The sequence below is a fragment of the Setaria italica genome, chromosome VI (genome assembly GCF_000263155.2).
Source record: "Setaria italica strain Yugu1 chromosome VI, Setaria_italica_v2.0, whole genome shotgun sequence".
Classification (NCBI taxonomy): domain Eukaryota; kingdom Viridiplantae; phylum Streptophyta; class Magnoliopsida; order Poales; family Poaceae; genus Setaria; species Setaria italica.
In genome coordinates this window covers 12,398,068-12,412,928 of record NC_028455.1, presented here as the reverse complement: position 1 = coordinate 12,412,928, position 14,861 = coordinate 12,398,068, and the positions used below count along the sequence as shown (strand labels likewise).

General features: G+C 41.3%; 1 protein-coding gene across 1 annotated transcript; it reads left to right on the top strand.

Moving 5' to 3' along the window:
- The first annotated feature begins 9,877 nt into the window (after positions 1-9,877).
- LOC101772065 (cytochrome P450 99A2) lies at positions 9,878-11,790 on the top strand. The gene is made up of 2 exons (XM_004973081.3): positions 9,878-10,811; positions 10,891-11,790. Exons 1-2 carry the CDS (start codon positions 9,945-9,947, stop codon positions 11,518-11,520), a joined length of 1,497 nt encoding a protein of 498 aa, XP_004973138.1. The 5' UTR covers positions 9,878-9,944; the 3' UTR covers positions 11,521-11,790.
- Positions 11,791-14,861: the final 3,071 nt, after the last annotated feature.

The window sequence follows — 14,861 nt, the reverse complement described above, 5'->3', positions numbered from 1 at the left end:
ACCCCGGCACCCGGCTGTCTTTTAGGCTCCCGCACCTTGCTGACGCAAAGCAGTGATGCAAGCCTTTTTTTTATTTTTTTCTAGTTATAAAATTAATAGAAAATTTTGGATTAGTAAAATTGTATAGGAAGTTAGAATAAATTTGGCAGTGATGCAAGGTAGGGATGTATGCCTTTTTTTATTTTTTTCTAGCTATAAAATTAATAAAAAATTTTGGGTTAGTAAAACTGTATAGGAAGTTAGAATAAATTTGGCAGTGGTGCAAGCCTTTTTTTATTTTTTTCTAGTTTTAAAATTAGTAGAAAATTTTGGATTAGTAAAATTGTATAGGAAGTTAGAATAAATTTGGCAGTGATGCAAGGCAGTGATGCAAGCTTTTTTTTATTTTTTTTCTAGTTATAAAATTTGGTAGAAATTCTTAAAAATTGTTTTAATTAGTAGAAATTTTATAGAAATTCCAATAAATTAGTAGAAATTTGTATAAATAAATTACGCTTCAATTTTGATAGAATTCAGTAGAAATTAGTATAAATTTGTATGGTTTTACGTTGTTCTTCTATGAGTTCATGTATGTACATTAACTTGTAATACATTAAAGACATTTCATGTAATTAAGTTTCATTCAAGATTTTTTGTGTATTTCTTGTAAGTTTTCATGTAAGTTTAATTTCGTGTACGGTTTGATGTGTACGTTTCTATGATTTCATTTATATACCTTAACGTACATGTAATTATGATTTCATGTGTGTTTGGATTAGTTGAGATGGCAGACGACGAGAATGCAAGGTTCATGCTGGAGGACGTTATTGCTGGTAGAGATCATAACATAACGTACACCGAAGAAGAGAGTAACCAGGCGGACACGTACCTCAACATGTCCGCCGATGGCAATGAAGAGCCCGAGCAAAACCTTGCCGCGGCGAAAGATATCGCCGAGGTATATATCATTTATAACCTTTACCCCATTTAGAATGTCTTCTTATTTATTATTATGTATTAATTAACAAATCTTGAATTATTAACCGTCTGGATTGGCGAACCCTAAGAAGACCTGAGGTCGAACCATGGTGATGGATGGATCGCAAAAGCTAGAGATCACAGAAGTGTCAGAAGACGACAGACCGGTTGCTCCCGACGATGTGGCAAACAAGTACGTGACTTAGCTCGGGGCAATTGTAAGGGACAATGTGCCCATCAGCTTCACAAAATGGAGAGGCAAAAGAAATGATCCGGACGCGCTGCCACAAACAGAAAAGGATATGCTGTGGGAATAGGTCAGGCGTGGATATATTCAAAAGGATGTGAAAGCGTGGACGCTGAAGAAGACGGCCACAAAATTTCAAACATTCAAGAAATTTCTAGTTTCAAAGTACATTAAGGAGGACAAAACTCCAAATTTCAACGAATTTCCAAAGTTGAGCGGCCACTTGGAGGCATTTGTCGAGTACAAGAGGAGCCATGATGGTAAGCAAAAAGTCAACACCAATGATGGAAATGCTAGTCGTAAGAAAGAGCACCATAAGCTAGGGCGAGGTGGTTACAAAACAGCAGTGCCCAAATTTTTCAAGATGGAACAAGCCCTGCTCGAACAGGGTATCGTACCAGCAACTCATGAATGGAACCAAAGAGCTAAAAATTGGTTTTTTTCTCATGGAGGCAAACTAAGCCAAGAGGATGGGATGGTGATCTTAACTGAGGAAATGCGTCTCAAGGCCGAACAACTCGCCAAGAACATTGAAGATGTTAAGGCTGGGAGCTTGGTGGTGGATCGAGAAATGGATGAGCTCACATTGGCCCTCAGGAATCCTCAGCACCCAGGACATGTTCGCGGGTTCGGGATCATTCCGTGGAAGTACGGTTTCAAAAAAAAAAGAGACTCGTACAGAAGCCGCAAGCGAAGAAAGGATCGGGCTGAGCAGAGCTGGCGGCGCAACCTAGAATCTCAAGTGCAATCTGTAGAACAAAGAATTCATGATGAAGTCAATCGTCAAGTGGCCCTTTCCTAATCAGGAGCACAGCCCGATCCACAGGACCAGCAACAGTTCGCTGTTGATTTCATCAGGCAACGCAACTCATGTGAGCTGCATGTACCAGTCGGCACCTGACTGTTCAGGTATACTATTATACATAATTAATATTTATGCAATAATCTTCTCAATCCATCGATCCACCACGCCTCAGGATTGGAGTTTAATAACATCTTTATTTCTGCTATATGTACAGGTAGTGTACGCGAGTGCCTTACCAAGCTGGGCAACACAGGTGAGCCATGGCATGGAGATTCCACCTGGCTATGCTAGTGTCTCGGTAGAGCAGCTCATTGATAGCCAATATGAAGGCTATGAGCTCCAGCTCCCGGGAGGCGTTAGGGAAAGGACACTAGGAGATGCGATTCAAGGAGGTATCATTCTATGGCGCAAACGCTACATCATCATCCTGGGAATGGAGGCAGTACCCCTCCCGGAAGAACCCGAGCCGCAACCATCTCCTCAAATGGCAAGACCAACTTCTCCACCACGGTCAGTTCCAGGACCGTCATCACTAGGACCATCACCACTGGGACCTTCAACACCAGGACCGTCGTCGATGCATGCTCGATCAAAGTCTCCATCTCCACATCTAGCTGGCAGCGACGATGACAACAACAGTCCTCCCCGATCACCGACGACGCCGGGACTAAGAGCAGTCCCGAGAAAAGTACCTGCAACCCCGAGAAAGGAACCTGCTGGAGACCCGATTAAGAAGTCGCGACCAATGGCTCCCAAGCCAGCACATAAAAAGAGGAAAACAAATAAGGAGCCTGAAGTGACTCCTAAGGAACGCTGGAATGCAATGACTCAAGAGGAATGCTGGTCCAAAATCCAAGCAGAATGTAAGGAGTTGTTCAGGAAAAGGGCTGAACAAAAAAAAGCAAGGGAGATGGAGCCACAACCAACAATTAATCCAACTAAATTACAATTTTTTCAAAATATGTCAGATTCAACCAAGGAGGCGATGACTATAGGGAAAAAAGAAAAGGAAAGTCATCTTCAAGTGTATTGATCGCCGCCTTCGTCATCTACCAAAAGGAGACGCTACAAGGATAGCAGCAATGCCCAAATCTCAACAAGATCAAGTATTCGAATTCATGAAAGGATTTGGAGTGGGACTTGATCAATGTATAGAGCTAGGTGGTCATGAGCCAGCAGCTTCACAGGCATTTCAACCGAGATGGACATTTGAGCTAGGAAAGTCTCTGGTAAGGCCTGAGTTGGTAGGGAGCCTATCACCAAAGATGTACGAATTCCATGAATGGTACATGAAGACATCCGCCGACCAGACTTCCATGTTCGGCCTTAAGGTAAAATTGATAGATTTTTACGATGAAGGCGAGAAATGTCTCTGGCTGGAATTCAAAGATATATACGAAATGTACCATCAAGATGCCCTAGACGTCTCTCTCATCAGCACTTGGGCCCTGTAAGTATCGGTTTATCTATATATAAATTTTGGACCATATCATTATTTTTTATGTATGCGTCGCCCTACTAACTTTGTCTTCCTTTTTATGTAGGCTGCTAATTGAGAAGTGCCGACAAGAAGGATACTTGCATGTTGGCTTCATGGATCCATCTGTAGTTAACCAAACCCAACTACGAGATTTTGTAGATAAAACGTTGGTGGAACGTTTAAATATGCTGGACCTTCAAGGTGGCAAGAGCTACATACTACTTCCATACAACTTCAAGTAAGTGTTTGTACGTACGTATACCGTCTATCTTAGTTTCCTTTTCCTTATCTGATTAATGAATATTTACGTACATAGTTACCACTGGATCCTAATAGTAATTGAGCCTAATAGAAGTCGAGTTACCGTCCTCGATTCCTTGAGGAAACCACTAGCGGAGTACCAAGAGATTCAAGATATTCTGCACTTGTAATTAATAATTCTGGATCTTTATCTCAATACAAAAGTGTGTTTCCTAAATTTTCGCCTAACACTATATCATTCATTATTTTAATCCGTAGGGTATGGAAACAATTTATCAAAAAACGACGCCAAGGTGCATTTCAAGAAAAACTTACATGGGACACAAACTTCCTGGTACGTATGAAGTTTGCATATTTTGTACATTCTATATGATGAATATTTTATAACTTATTTTTTTCACACTGAAGTGCTTAAGACAGGCACAATGGAATAATCTATGTGGGTATTATGTCTGTGAGAACATGCATAATTTTTTGTCACACAAGGCTAGGTTGACGCTGCAGGAAAAATAGGAAGTACGTAATATAAAATAAAACTATTAATAGTTAATTGTTTTCTAGCTCCTTATATTTAATTGTTCGTGTAACATTATTCACTTCCAAATTACAGATGCATAATATCTGAGACAAGATCTTGGAGAAGAAAAGAATAGACACAATATGCAAAAGTCTCGTAGGATTCTTGATGGACGAGGTGATAAATCCACAAGGAGAATTTCTTACGGTGGATGAAATTAAGAAGCACCGAGCAAAACCTCGACGGGAAGACCTCGACCAAGATCCTAGAGCTATATAGCTAGCTAGCCAGGAATTAATTGTAATATATATATATATACACTAATCAAGAATTGTACATATACTAGCTCAAGTATATAGTAGTTAAATTGATTCGTTTAAATATATAAGTATATAGTAGTTAAATTGTACATATTCTAGCTAATTGTATAAGTATATAGTTTGATTGATTTCATTAATTATAAAAAAACTCTCAACTAATAAAGGGGTACGTGATGCACAAAATTATAGGCGCCATGCAGGCGCCTGCATGGCGCTGTACACACGCACTTTAGTCCCGATTTGTTTTACAAACCGTGACTAAAGAGGCGACCTTTAGTCCCGGTTTGTAACACCAACCGAAACTAAAGGGGTCTGTCCAGCGCCTAGCGTGGCAGCCCCATTAGTCCCGGTTGGTTTTACAAACTGGGACTAAAAGAGGGTCTTATATACCGGTTCAGGGACCCGTGATAAAAGACCGCCCCTTTTATCTTGACGGATTAATCCCGGATGCATTTTCGGAAGATATGCACCCTACGAACCGGTATTCTCTAGTAGTGGTGCTAGCGCGCGAGACGAGTGCGCTAGCGCGCGAGACGAGTGGACGCGCAGTGCTGTGGGCCTGGGCCATCGCCCACGCTGCTGCTGCCCAGTAGGACTGCAACATTGAGCTGAATGTGTTGTTTTTTTCCCATTTTTTACCAATTCATTTTTTTCATATCATTTTTATTCAAGTAAATATCGTTTGTGTATAGGTTACGTGTATAAATCATTTAACAATATTTTTTAAAAGTTATGGCAAATGTTATTAATATAACTCTGTATATTAGGAGGTTGTACTGCAAAATTTATCGCATAAGTTGTTAAAAAAAAGTTATATGTATAAATCATGTATAAGTTATAAATTACTAAAAATAAAAATGAAAGTTCGATGTTGTCCTTTTAAAAGTTGTATGTAGAAGTTGTACGTATAAATTTTGCATGCCATCAAAATTGTGCTAAAAAATTATCTCTTAAAAATTATTAGTATAAAGTTATACATCGAAGTTGTTATGTCTATAAATTATAATATTTTAAAAATGAAAAGTTGCGGAATTTAAAACTTTTAAAAAATGAAAAGCTCAGGGGAAGGTGGGGGCTGTCGGGGATGGATGGCCAGAAGCCGTCCAAGCGGACGGGCGCTGGTTAAACAGGCCCCTCCGACGGCGCATTGACGTATAGATGATAGACCCGCCCTTCTTAATGTCTGCTGTACGAATTTCGAGCTAGCTCGTGTCAAACCACCGGAAAATTTTTACTAGGTGGCTGCTGCGAAATTATGTGGCCAGGCCGGACGCATCGATGCCGAAAGCACTAGCTACTAGGCTGATACCGAAAGGGGGTGTTTGGATCCTGGAACTAAAATTTAGTCCGTATCACATCGAATATTCGGATACTAATAAGGAGGATTAAACATGAGCTAATTACAAAACTAATTGTGGAACCCCTAGGCTAAATCGCGAGACGAATCTATTAAGCCTAATTCATCCATCATTAGCGAATGTTTACTGTAGCACCATATTGTCAAATCATGGACTAATTAGGCTGAATGGATTCGTCTCGCGATTTAGCCTAGGGGTTGTGAAATTGGTTTTGTAATTAGCCTATGTTTAATACTCCTAATTAGTGTCCAAACATTCGATGTGACAAGGGCTAAAGTTTAGCCCGGGGATCCAAACACCCCTTTAGTTATTTACGCCTATAGCTGCTGGCCTGGCTTGGTTTATGAATCTGTGGTGTACGTTGGCGTGCACCCAGCATATATATAGATGGAGAAATACAGTGTTAACTTCCAATTTGATTGGGTTTGAAAATTCTACCTTGGACTGATGGACAGCCACTAGTCACGTGTAGTTCAATCAAAAGAATAGAAAAACTAGCTACGTGTAGGATCTCATGTTATTAGTCAAGTGCACGTTGGTTTGGCTTTCAACTCACGTGATTCATTTCTCTACGTTACAATGAGGGCTTTGTAGGATGACGGTAGCATGCGCTAGCTACAACATTTACATTTGTACCATGTTCAACCAGATATATGCAAGTAACGAGTCGTTACCACTACTAGATGCACAGCGCAGCGAGGAAAAAAAATAGAACAGCTCAATCCGACCGTAGATGCACGTCAGAAGATGTGTTTAACTTTCAGAGCTCAAAAAGTTACGAAAAGTTCAAAACTAAGCTTTTCAGCATTCCAGATAAACTCAGCTCTTCTGAGCTACCAGCTTTTCGGAAGCAACACGAGAAGATCACTGTTGAGTTTTTAGTTTTTCACACTGAGAAACTGCCGGAAAGCTCAAACAAACAGGACCTAATCATGAATCCATCATCTTATCCGCGTCCTAGCATCAGCCCCATACCACTGGAGTGATCAGCGGAGTTGCAACGTCTCCACAAAGTAGTACACATGTTAGGAGATGGAACCCCATACTTGATGCCGGTGTGCTAGCACCGTGCACCATCTAGGATTTCAGCCAAGACTTGTTTATTCTAGCATAAAGTTTTCAAGAAGGAATATATACAGGTCGTTGGCGAACTAACATGCTACGCTAGCAAATGACGAGTTACAAACGCAGCGGTAAATAGGAATGGATTCGTTTATATTACTGACCGTGGAAATTAAAGATGATAATCCGGTAGACAGTGGAAATTCATCTTTGTCCGCTTGTACAACATCCACATGTAAGATATGGCAGCATCACCCAAAATTCATGACAATTCCTTTCTTGAACCGCCACTGCTGAAGCTCCATTTGCAATTATTTATACTTTTCTCTTTTCAGAGAAGTTATAATGTCAGATCGTACCTCGTAGAATAGTTTCATCTATTTTATATCTTGAGTTGACTGCGAGTTCATACTCCAAAAAAATTTGGTTTGAGAATCCAAACACGTGTTCAGTTCCTCAGTTTTTCCCTCCATTTGGTTTGCACCATCATATATTTTCAGAATTTAGAGTGCACCATCGAACATGTGCTTCTGTTGTCTTTGTCAGTCACCAAACTTTTAAATTGCACTAAAGGTATAAACTTTTTATATAACGTATCATGCCTACACGTGTCCTTATAATTAATAACCTCCACGGTTGGATTGTTTTGAGAACTTCCTCCGTAGGAAATATAGGACTCATTTTATTTAAAAAAGTCTTTAAGATAGATGCTTTGACCATAGTTTCACATAAAATGTATTCAAATTAACATTTATAATATTAGTGTTCTATGAGACCTCTTTGAAAGATGGATCTATTGGCATAACATTTATGAACTAAATATAATTATAATTTGACTAACTAGTCCATCAACCTGTGCGGGAGGCTAATGTTTTTAGAAGCTATTGTATTTGAAAATTATTTAGAAATTAATCTCTTAGCTAATAATCAAAATTGATTACCTACTACTCTCTTATTTTTCCAATACTTCAACATAATACTTATATACCTATCTTTGTCCAGTTGTGATTGATTTTTAATTAATAATTACTCTATACACTATTTCATCCATATTCATACTTTTTCCATTTTGTATCACACCTCCAATCCTCCATACATTATGTTTAGTATACAAATCAATGTTTTTCATCGATTCCGCACGTATATGTATAAATGGTCTAAATGGTGGCACTCATCATGTGTATATACTTTAACTTAGTATTTTTATATTAACAATGACATAAATAGGTAATTTAGAATCATATATTAGTTTACTTTTTGACATTTCTATATGATGCACATGAAGATAATTAGATTAAGATTTAGATGTTTACTTTAGGTTATTTTTAATAACGACATACGTGGGTACCATAGATAAAATTTTAGAATGACATTTAAGTTATGTTTTATAATGATGTGTATTAGTAAATTGGATGAAGATTATGAGGTTACTTTAGATTATGTTTTATAATAGCTGAGCTCGGTAATTGAGATATACATTCAGAGCTCATTTTTGAATATTTTCACAATGATAGTGGTGGGTAACTTTTTAGAAAATAGAATAGATCAATGGCTATGATTATTAGAGTTTACAGGATTGGCGTTTGATGTTTTTAATTTTTATGAGAATGTCTCTCTTTTTTCTAGCTTGTCTCGTGCGAACTAATGTGGAGTCTCCAATGGAAAAATAAATGAGACTACATTGCTACAAAACTATTACCATAGGCTACCTCTCGTTTGTTAAATATTCGAACACAATACTTATGTATATATATTTAATATCTTCATCCAATTGTGATAGATTTTAGTTAGTAATTACACTATAATATTTTCATCCATATTTATAATCTTTAACTTTTCACTTTGGATCGCAGGTATGCACTCTATAATATTTTCATCCACTAAGTTTTTAAGTAATAGTGGTAGGCAATACAGTTGCAAATTAGGGGTTATTTTAAATATTGTTTATAATAGTATAAGTGGGTAATTTTGATGAAGATTAGGGTTACTTTAGTTTATTTTATATAATGGTAGAGGTGGGTAATTTATATATAGATTTAGGAGGTTACTTTAGGCTATTTTTATAATGGCATAGGTGGGTAATTTTTTAGAAAACATAATAGATCTAATGGCTATGATGATTTGAATCTATCGACGATGATCGGATGTTTTGCTTTTTTTCAGAATTTTCAGGATTCCTCTCTTTTTCTAAAGTGTCCATCTAGGAATCCTAGGTGGCTTCACCTGAAGGCTTCAAAAGTAACCTCCAATTAATAATAGTAAGATTGTGTCAAAATTTACAAAGTTTGACCTTTTCCAAATGCTATACGCACTATAAGTTTCTACGGATGGGATACACGATTTGATCGACTACTGCTCAACATCTTCACCGTGCATGTCCGCACTTAAATATTGGACTCCTGCAACCATGTGAGAGGTAAGGCGTGTCGAAGAGGCCTAGGAATAAGTGATCACGGTTTGTATTCATGTGTTAATTTTGGGCTTTTGGCCAATGCAAGAATACTGATCTCTCTTTCTTCTTTATGTTGTAAGTTAATTTGTGTCGGAGCCAGCAGGCATGCAATTCCAATTCTTGAGCTATCGAGTCAAAAATCGGTCCCCTAGTGGAGCACATCTGCAGGGAGGGGAAGAAAGAGAAAAATAAATAGGAAAAATGAGTCAAAGAAAGAAGGCGAGGTAAGATTGATCCAGCGGGGCCCATCATGTGACTAGTGACAAAACACCAGCAACGTCCGTGTCATATTGGAAATTTCCGCGCAACATTTGGTCTACAAATTTAAGCTTGTCATACCACGTGATTGGAAAATGATCGACATGTGATGTTTATAGTGTAGAGTTGAGCAGTATATATCTCTGAGACAGCACGGCAAAAGCTTATTAACTCTTGCTGTTCGTTCCCAGGCAAAACTGCAAAGTAAAATTCATCAAGCCATCGTCATGGACCTAAGTGCAGCGACGCTTATCTTCCTCTCCCTCATCTCCCTGCCAATTTTGGTGACCTTGCTCAGCCGCAACTCCAAGAAGAGGCGGCCTCCAGGCCCAAGGAACCTCCCCTTGATTGGAAGCCTCCTCCAGTTCGTCAAGTCGCATCCGCATGTTGCTCTCCGGGACCTAGCCAAGAAGCATGGCCCGGTGATGTTCCTCCGATTGGGCCAGATCGACACTGTCGTGATATCCTCGCCGGCGGCAGCGCAGGAGGTGCTCCGGGAAAAGGATGTCATCTTCGCATCGCGGCCGAGCCTTGTGCTCTCAGAGATCTTCTGCTATGGTAATCTCGATATTGTGTTTTCGCCATACGGCCCCTATTGGCGGACGCTGCGCAAGCTCTGCACGGTGGAGCTCCTCAGTTCCAAAATGGTGCGGCAGTTCGCACCCATCAGGGATGAAGAGATCTTGTCCCTCGTTAGGAAGATCCAAGCCGCTGGCCAAGGCGGCAAGCCCGTAAATCTCGGCAGGCTGCTTTTGTCCTGCTCGAACTTGATCGTAACAAAGGCGTCATTCGGCCAGGTCTGCAGCAGCGATCTCCAGGAGCAGTTCCTCTCGGCGCTTGATGTGGCCCTCAAGGTCAGCGGGGGCTACACCATTGGGGACCTATTCCCATCGCTGTGGTTCATTGACGTCTTCACTGGGTTGAGGCGCAGGGTGTGGCGAGCACGCTGGCGGATGGACACCGTCTTAGAAAAGATCATAGCTCAAAGTGAGTCCCAGCGAGGTGATTCCCTTCTGGGAGTCCTCCTCCGGATAAGGGACGAGGGGGATCTTGAATTCCCCATCGACACGACAACCATCAAGGCAATTATCCTGGTAATGATTTAGCGTTTGAATCACTCTAGATGTTTCAGTCCTTTTTTTCATTCATGCTCATGTAGTTGTTTTCATTTAGGATATGTTCTCTGCAGGGACGGAGACGACGTCGTCATCTGCAGAGTGGGTCATGTCTGAGCTCATGAGGAATCCGGAGGTAATGGCCAAGGCACAGGCTGAGGTGCGACGAGTATTTGACAATAAGCATCCACAGGATCATGAGGGTAAGATGGACGAGCTACACTATACTAAGATGGTGATCAAGGAGAGCATGAGGCTGAACCCAGTGGCGCCTCTACTCCTCCCCCATTTTTGTCGAGAGACATGCGACATTCATGGGTTCGAGGTCACGAAGGGCACTAGGGTCATGGTCAATGTTTGGGCTATGGCAAGGAGCCCCGAGTATTGGCATGATCCAGAGAAGTTCAAGCCGGAAAGGTTTGAGGATGGCACGATTGACTACAAAGGCTCCCGATTTGAGTACTTGCCATTTGGGATCGGAAGGAGAAGGTGCCCCGGTGATAACTTTGGGCTGATTACGCTGGAGCTTATTGTTGCACGCCTTCTCTACTACATCGACTGGAGGCTCCCAAACGGAATGCGGTCCGATGAAATTGACATGGACATACTCATGGGTGCAACGCTCAGGAGAAAGAACCAACTGCACCTTGTGGCATCACCATATAAGGTCGTTCCCGTGCAAAGCTGAACGACCGAGCAGTGTGTTTGCTATTGGTGGCCAACATTCGCAGTCGTAGTCGACACGAATGGACGAAAAAATATAAATAATCTTGGACAATAATGCCTTGACTCGTGCTCTGCAGTAACATGACACGTTGAGTATGTACTTAAATATGCTGTATCTAAAGTTAAGTGTTGGTTATGAAGGTATATTTATAATGGACCTAATAATGTACCTGTTTACTTGTTGTCAGCCATCATCCTTTTGGTCATTGGATCGTGGGTGGGCATCTATGATCGTCTCATGTGCAAACAATGTAAAGTGTATACATTTTCTCGTAAAGTAAGCCTGTCCGTGAGACACGTTGTGCTTGTTTTCGTGTTGGCCAAGGGCCTTCTCGCGCCTGTTTAGAGAGAGAGAGAGAGAGGTGCTTTTAGGTTAGAGCATCTCCAACAGAATGACTATTCCACTCTCCTAGCCAAAATTTGACAAGTCTACTGGAAAAGTATGCTCCAACAGAGTTGCTATCTACAAGGCTATCGCATCCAACTTGCCAAATACTCACCCACACTCTCCAAAATTGGCAAACGAGTTTGGGTTGCCAAATGTGGATCCCACGTGCACGCCCAAAATGGAAAGTGCAAAATAGAGAGTCTGTTGTAGTGTGAAATGGAAAGGCTGTTGGAGTGGAAAGAGAGTGTAGATTTTTAGAGAGGAACCTAGCTATTGGAATTTGGAGAGTGGGAAACGAATGTCAGTTGGAATGAGCAACTCAATATGAAGAGAAATATTTTTGCTAATTTGATTAGAGAGTCAAATGAAGAGAAAAAAATAGATAGTCTGTTGGAGTTGCTCTAAGAACTTGGCTGAGCTCGGCTCAACCTGGGTGACATACTCCCATAGCACTAAAAAGGTAGGTACAAACGGTTAAAAAATAAGTTAACCGATGGTTTGTGCGGAGTCTGTGCATGAGGGTCTACTAGTAGAGAATTAGCTTTCGATGCGCCCCCTATTATCCCGGTTTAAAGTTGGCCCGGGATAAAAGGGGGTGCGCCACGGTAGGCAAAAATGGAGGGGAGATTTAGTCCCGGTTGGTAATTGCAACCGGGACTAAAGGCCCCCCTTTAGTCCCGGTTGCAACGGCTAGTTCCGAAGCGTCGGTGGCGGCACCCTTTTGTCCTGGTTGCCTCCTCCAACCGGGATAAAAGGGTGGACCTTTTATCCCGGTTGAAGCCTCCAACCGGGACAAAAAGTTTAGTTCCGGTTGCAGCTTTCAACCGGGACAAGGCTCCAACCGGGACTAAACTTTCAATCGGGAGAAAAGATGTTCCTTTTTGTCTCGGTTGGTGTTTTTAACCGGGATAAAAACTTATTCCCATTATATACCAAGACAGAGGCCTTTCTTCCTCCTCCAGCCCGAGCTAGTCCAGCACATAGACAGAGAGCTGAGCTTCACCTACTCTCCGGTGGTGCCAAAGCAAGGGAGGTACTTCTCGAAGTTTTTCCCCTCATTTTCGTGGGAATTTCACTTAGCCAACAGAAGTGTTGTGAAGGTTTGCTACTTCATCCTCGTGTTATGCTTTGATTTATGCTTTGGAGATGGAAAGATTAATTGCTAGAATGTGATGAAGTAGAAAATGGAGAGGTATTTTGAGCTAGAATGTGAGGGAGATTGATGTGTCATATATAGTATGTATTCTTGCAGTGGTTTAAGAATGATGCTACCTTGTCTAGATGGTTTATCTTATCAAATTCAATAAAGTTTTTCAAATCCATACTTGTTGAACTTGCATACCGTGTTCATCTCTGCGAGGATGTTCTCCACCGAGCAGCAACGTATGTCAAGAAGGAGGTTCGATTCTACGAGAAAGAGTGGATACGGATATCGTGACCGTGACCCCTTTTCCATAGAATCGAACCTCTTTCATGACGAAGTGCGGTGCCGCCTAGTTGAGGACATGCTCGCGAGATGATCACGGTCTTCAAGTTCAACAACTTATGCAGTGCTAAGGTAAGAATTTTTGTACATAGATGGCTTCTGCTACTGGAGGAAGTGGCGATGGTGGGGGCGATCATGGTTCCTCTTTCGGCAAGGGGAAAATCATAGTTGGCCCTCAGCATAAGTCGAAGAAAATGAGCACGCTGGAAAAAGCAATGTTTCGTTATTTGCAGCAACGTCATGAAGAAGCTGTTGCCGCGGGTCAGGAACCTCCTTTTGGTGGTCGTTATGCTCCACCCTCAGTCCCGGGTGTTTCACGTCCACTTAGTACTACCATTTCAGGCGGCACAAATAAACCTAAGAATGAGGCTGGCTCAACGGAACCTTCATCTTCACCGCCCAAGGATGCTTAAAGTCCTCCTAGATAATAACCAGTGGATGTCTTGTTGTATTGTATCATGTTGTTTGGATCTTTAATTTAAATATGTATATTTGGATCTTCATGTTGTTGTATTGTATCATGTTGTTTGGATCTTTAATCAATTTTCACGCGTTATCCATTGTCAAGTGTAATCCATTTTCATGCGTAATACGATGCAGATGGACTGGCAATGGATGTATAATGTAGACAGGCGGAGCAAGGTGTTTATTGATGACTTGCATTATTTTCTCGAAGTGGCCAAAGCGAACAAGCCTGAGAATGGGTTCGTATGTTGTCCATGCTTCCAATGCAATAACAAGAAGGAGTATTCAAAGGATTCCTGGGGGATTATTCACAACCACTTGTTTAAATACAGTTTCATGCCTAACTATTTGGTTTGGACCAAGCACGGTGAATGAGGGGTTGTAATGGAAGATGGAGAGGAGGGGGAGGAAGATGACAATAGTCCGGACTGGGTTGCAGGCCAAGCTTTTGCAGATACTACAATGGGCGAGGCTGATGAAGATGAGTTTGCAGAAAATGGCCCTACTGATGACCTTGGTCAGGTGATACGAGATGCACATAGAGATTACGAAACTGAGAAGGAAGCAGCAAAGTTGCAGTGCATGATAGATGATTACCAAAAATTGTTGTACCCAGATTGCCAGCAGGGCCATAAAAAACTAGGCGAATGCTAAGTTGATGCGATGGCACAAAGAAGAACGTATGGAAGATGAGATGCTGAGACACCCCGCAGATGGGGCCCAGTGGAGATCAATTGATAGAGCATTCCCGAACTTTGAAAGTGAAGCAAGGAACATAAGGTTTGGTTTAAGTACTGATGGATTCAATCCATTCGGTGAGTTGAGAAATGGCCATAGTACTTGGCTTGTGACCCTATGTATGTTCAACCTTCCTCCTTGGCTGTGCATGAAGCAGAAGTTGATTATGATGCCGGCGCTTATCCAAGGCCCAAAACAACCCGGCAACGACATTGACGTGTACCTA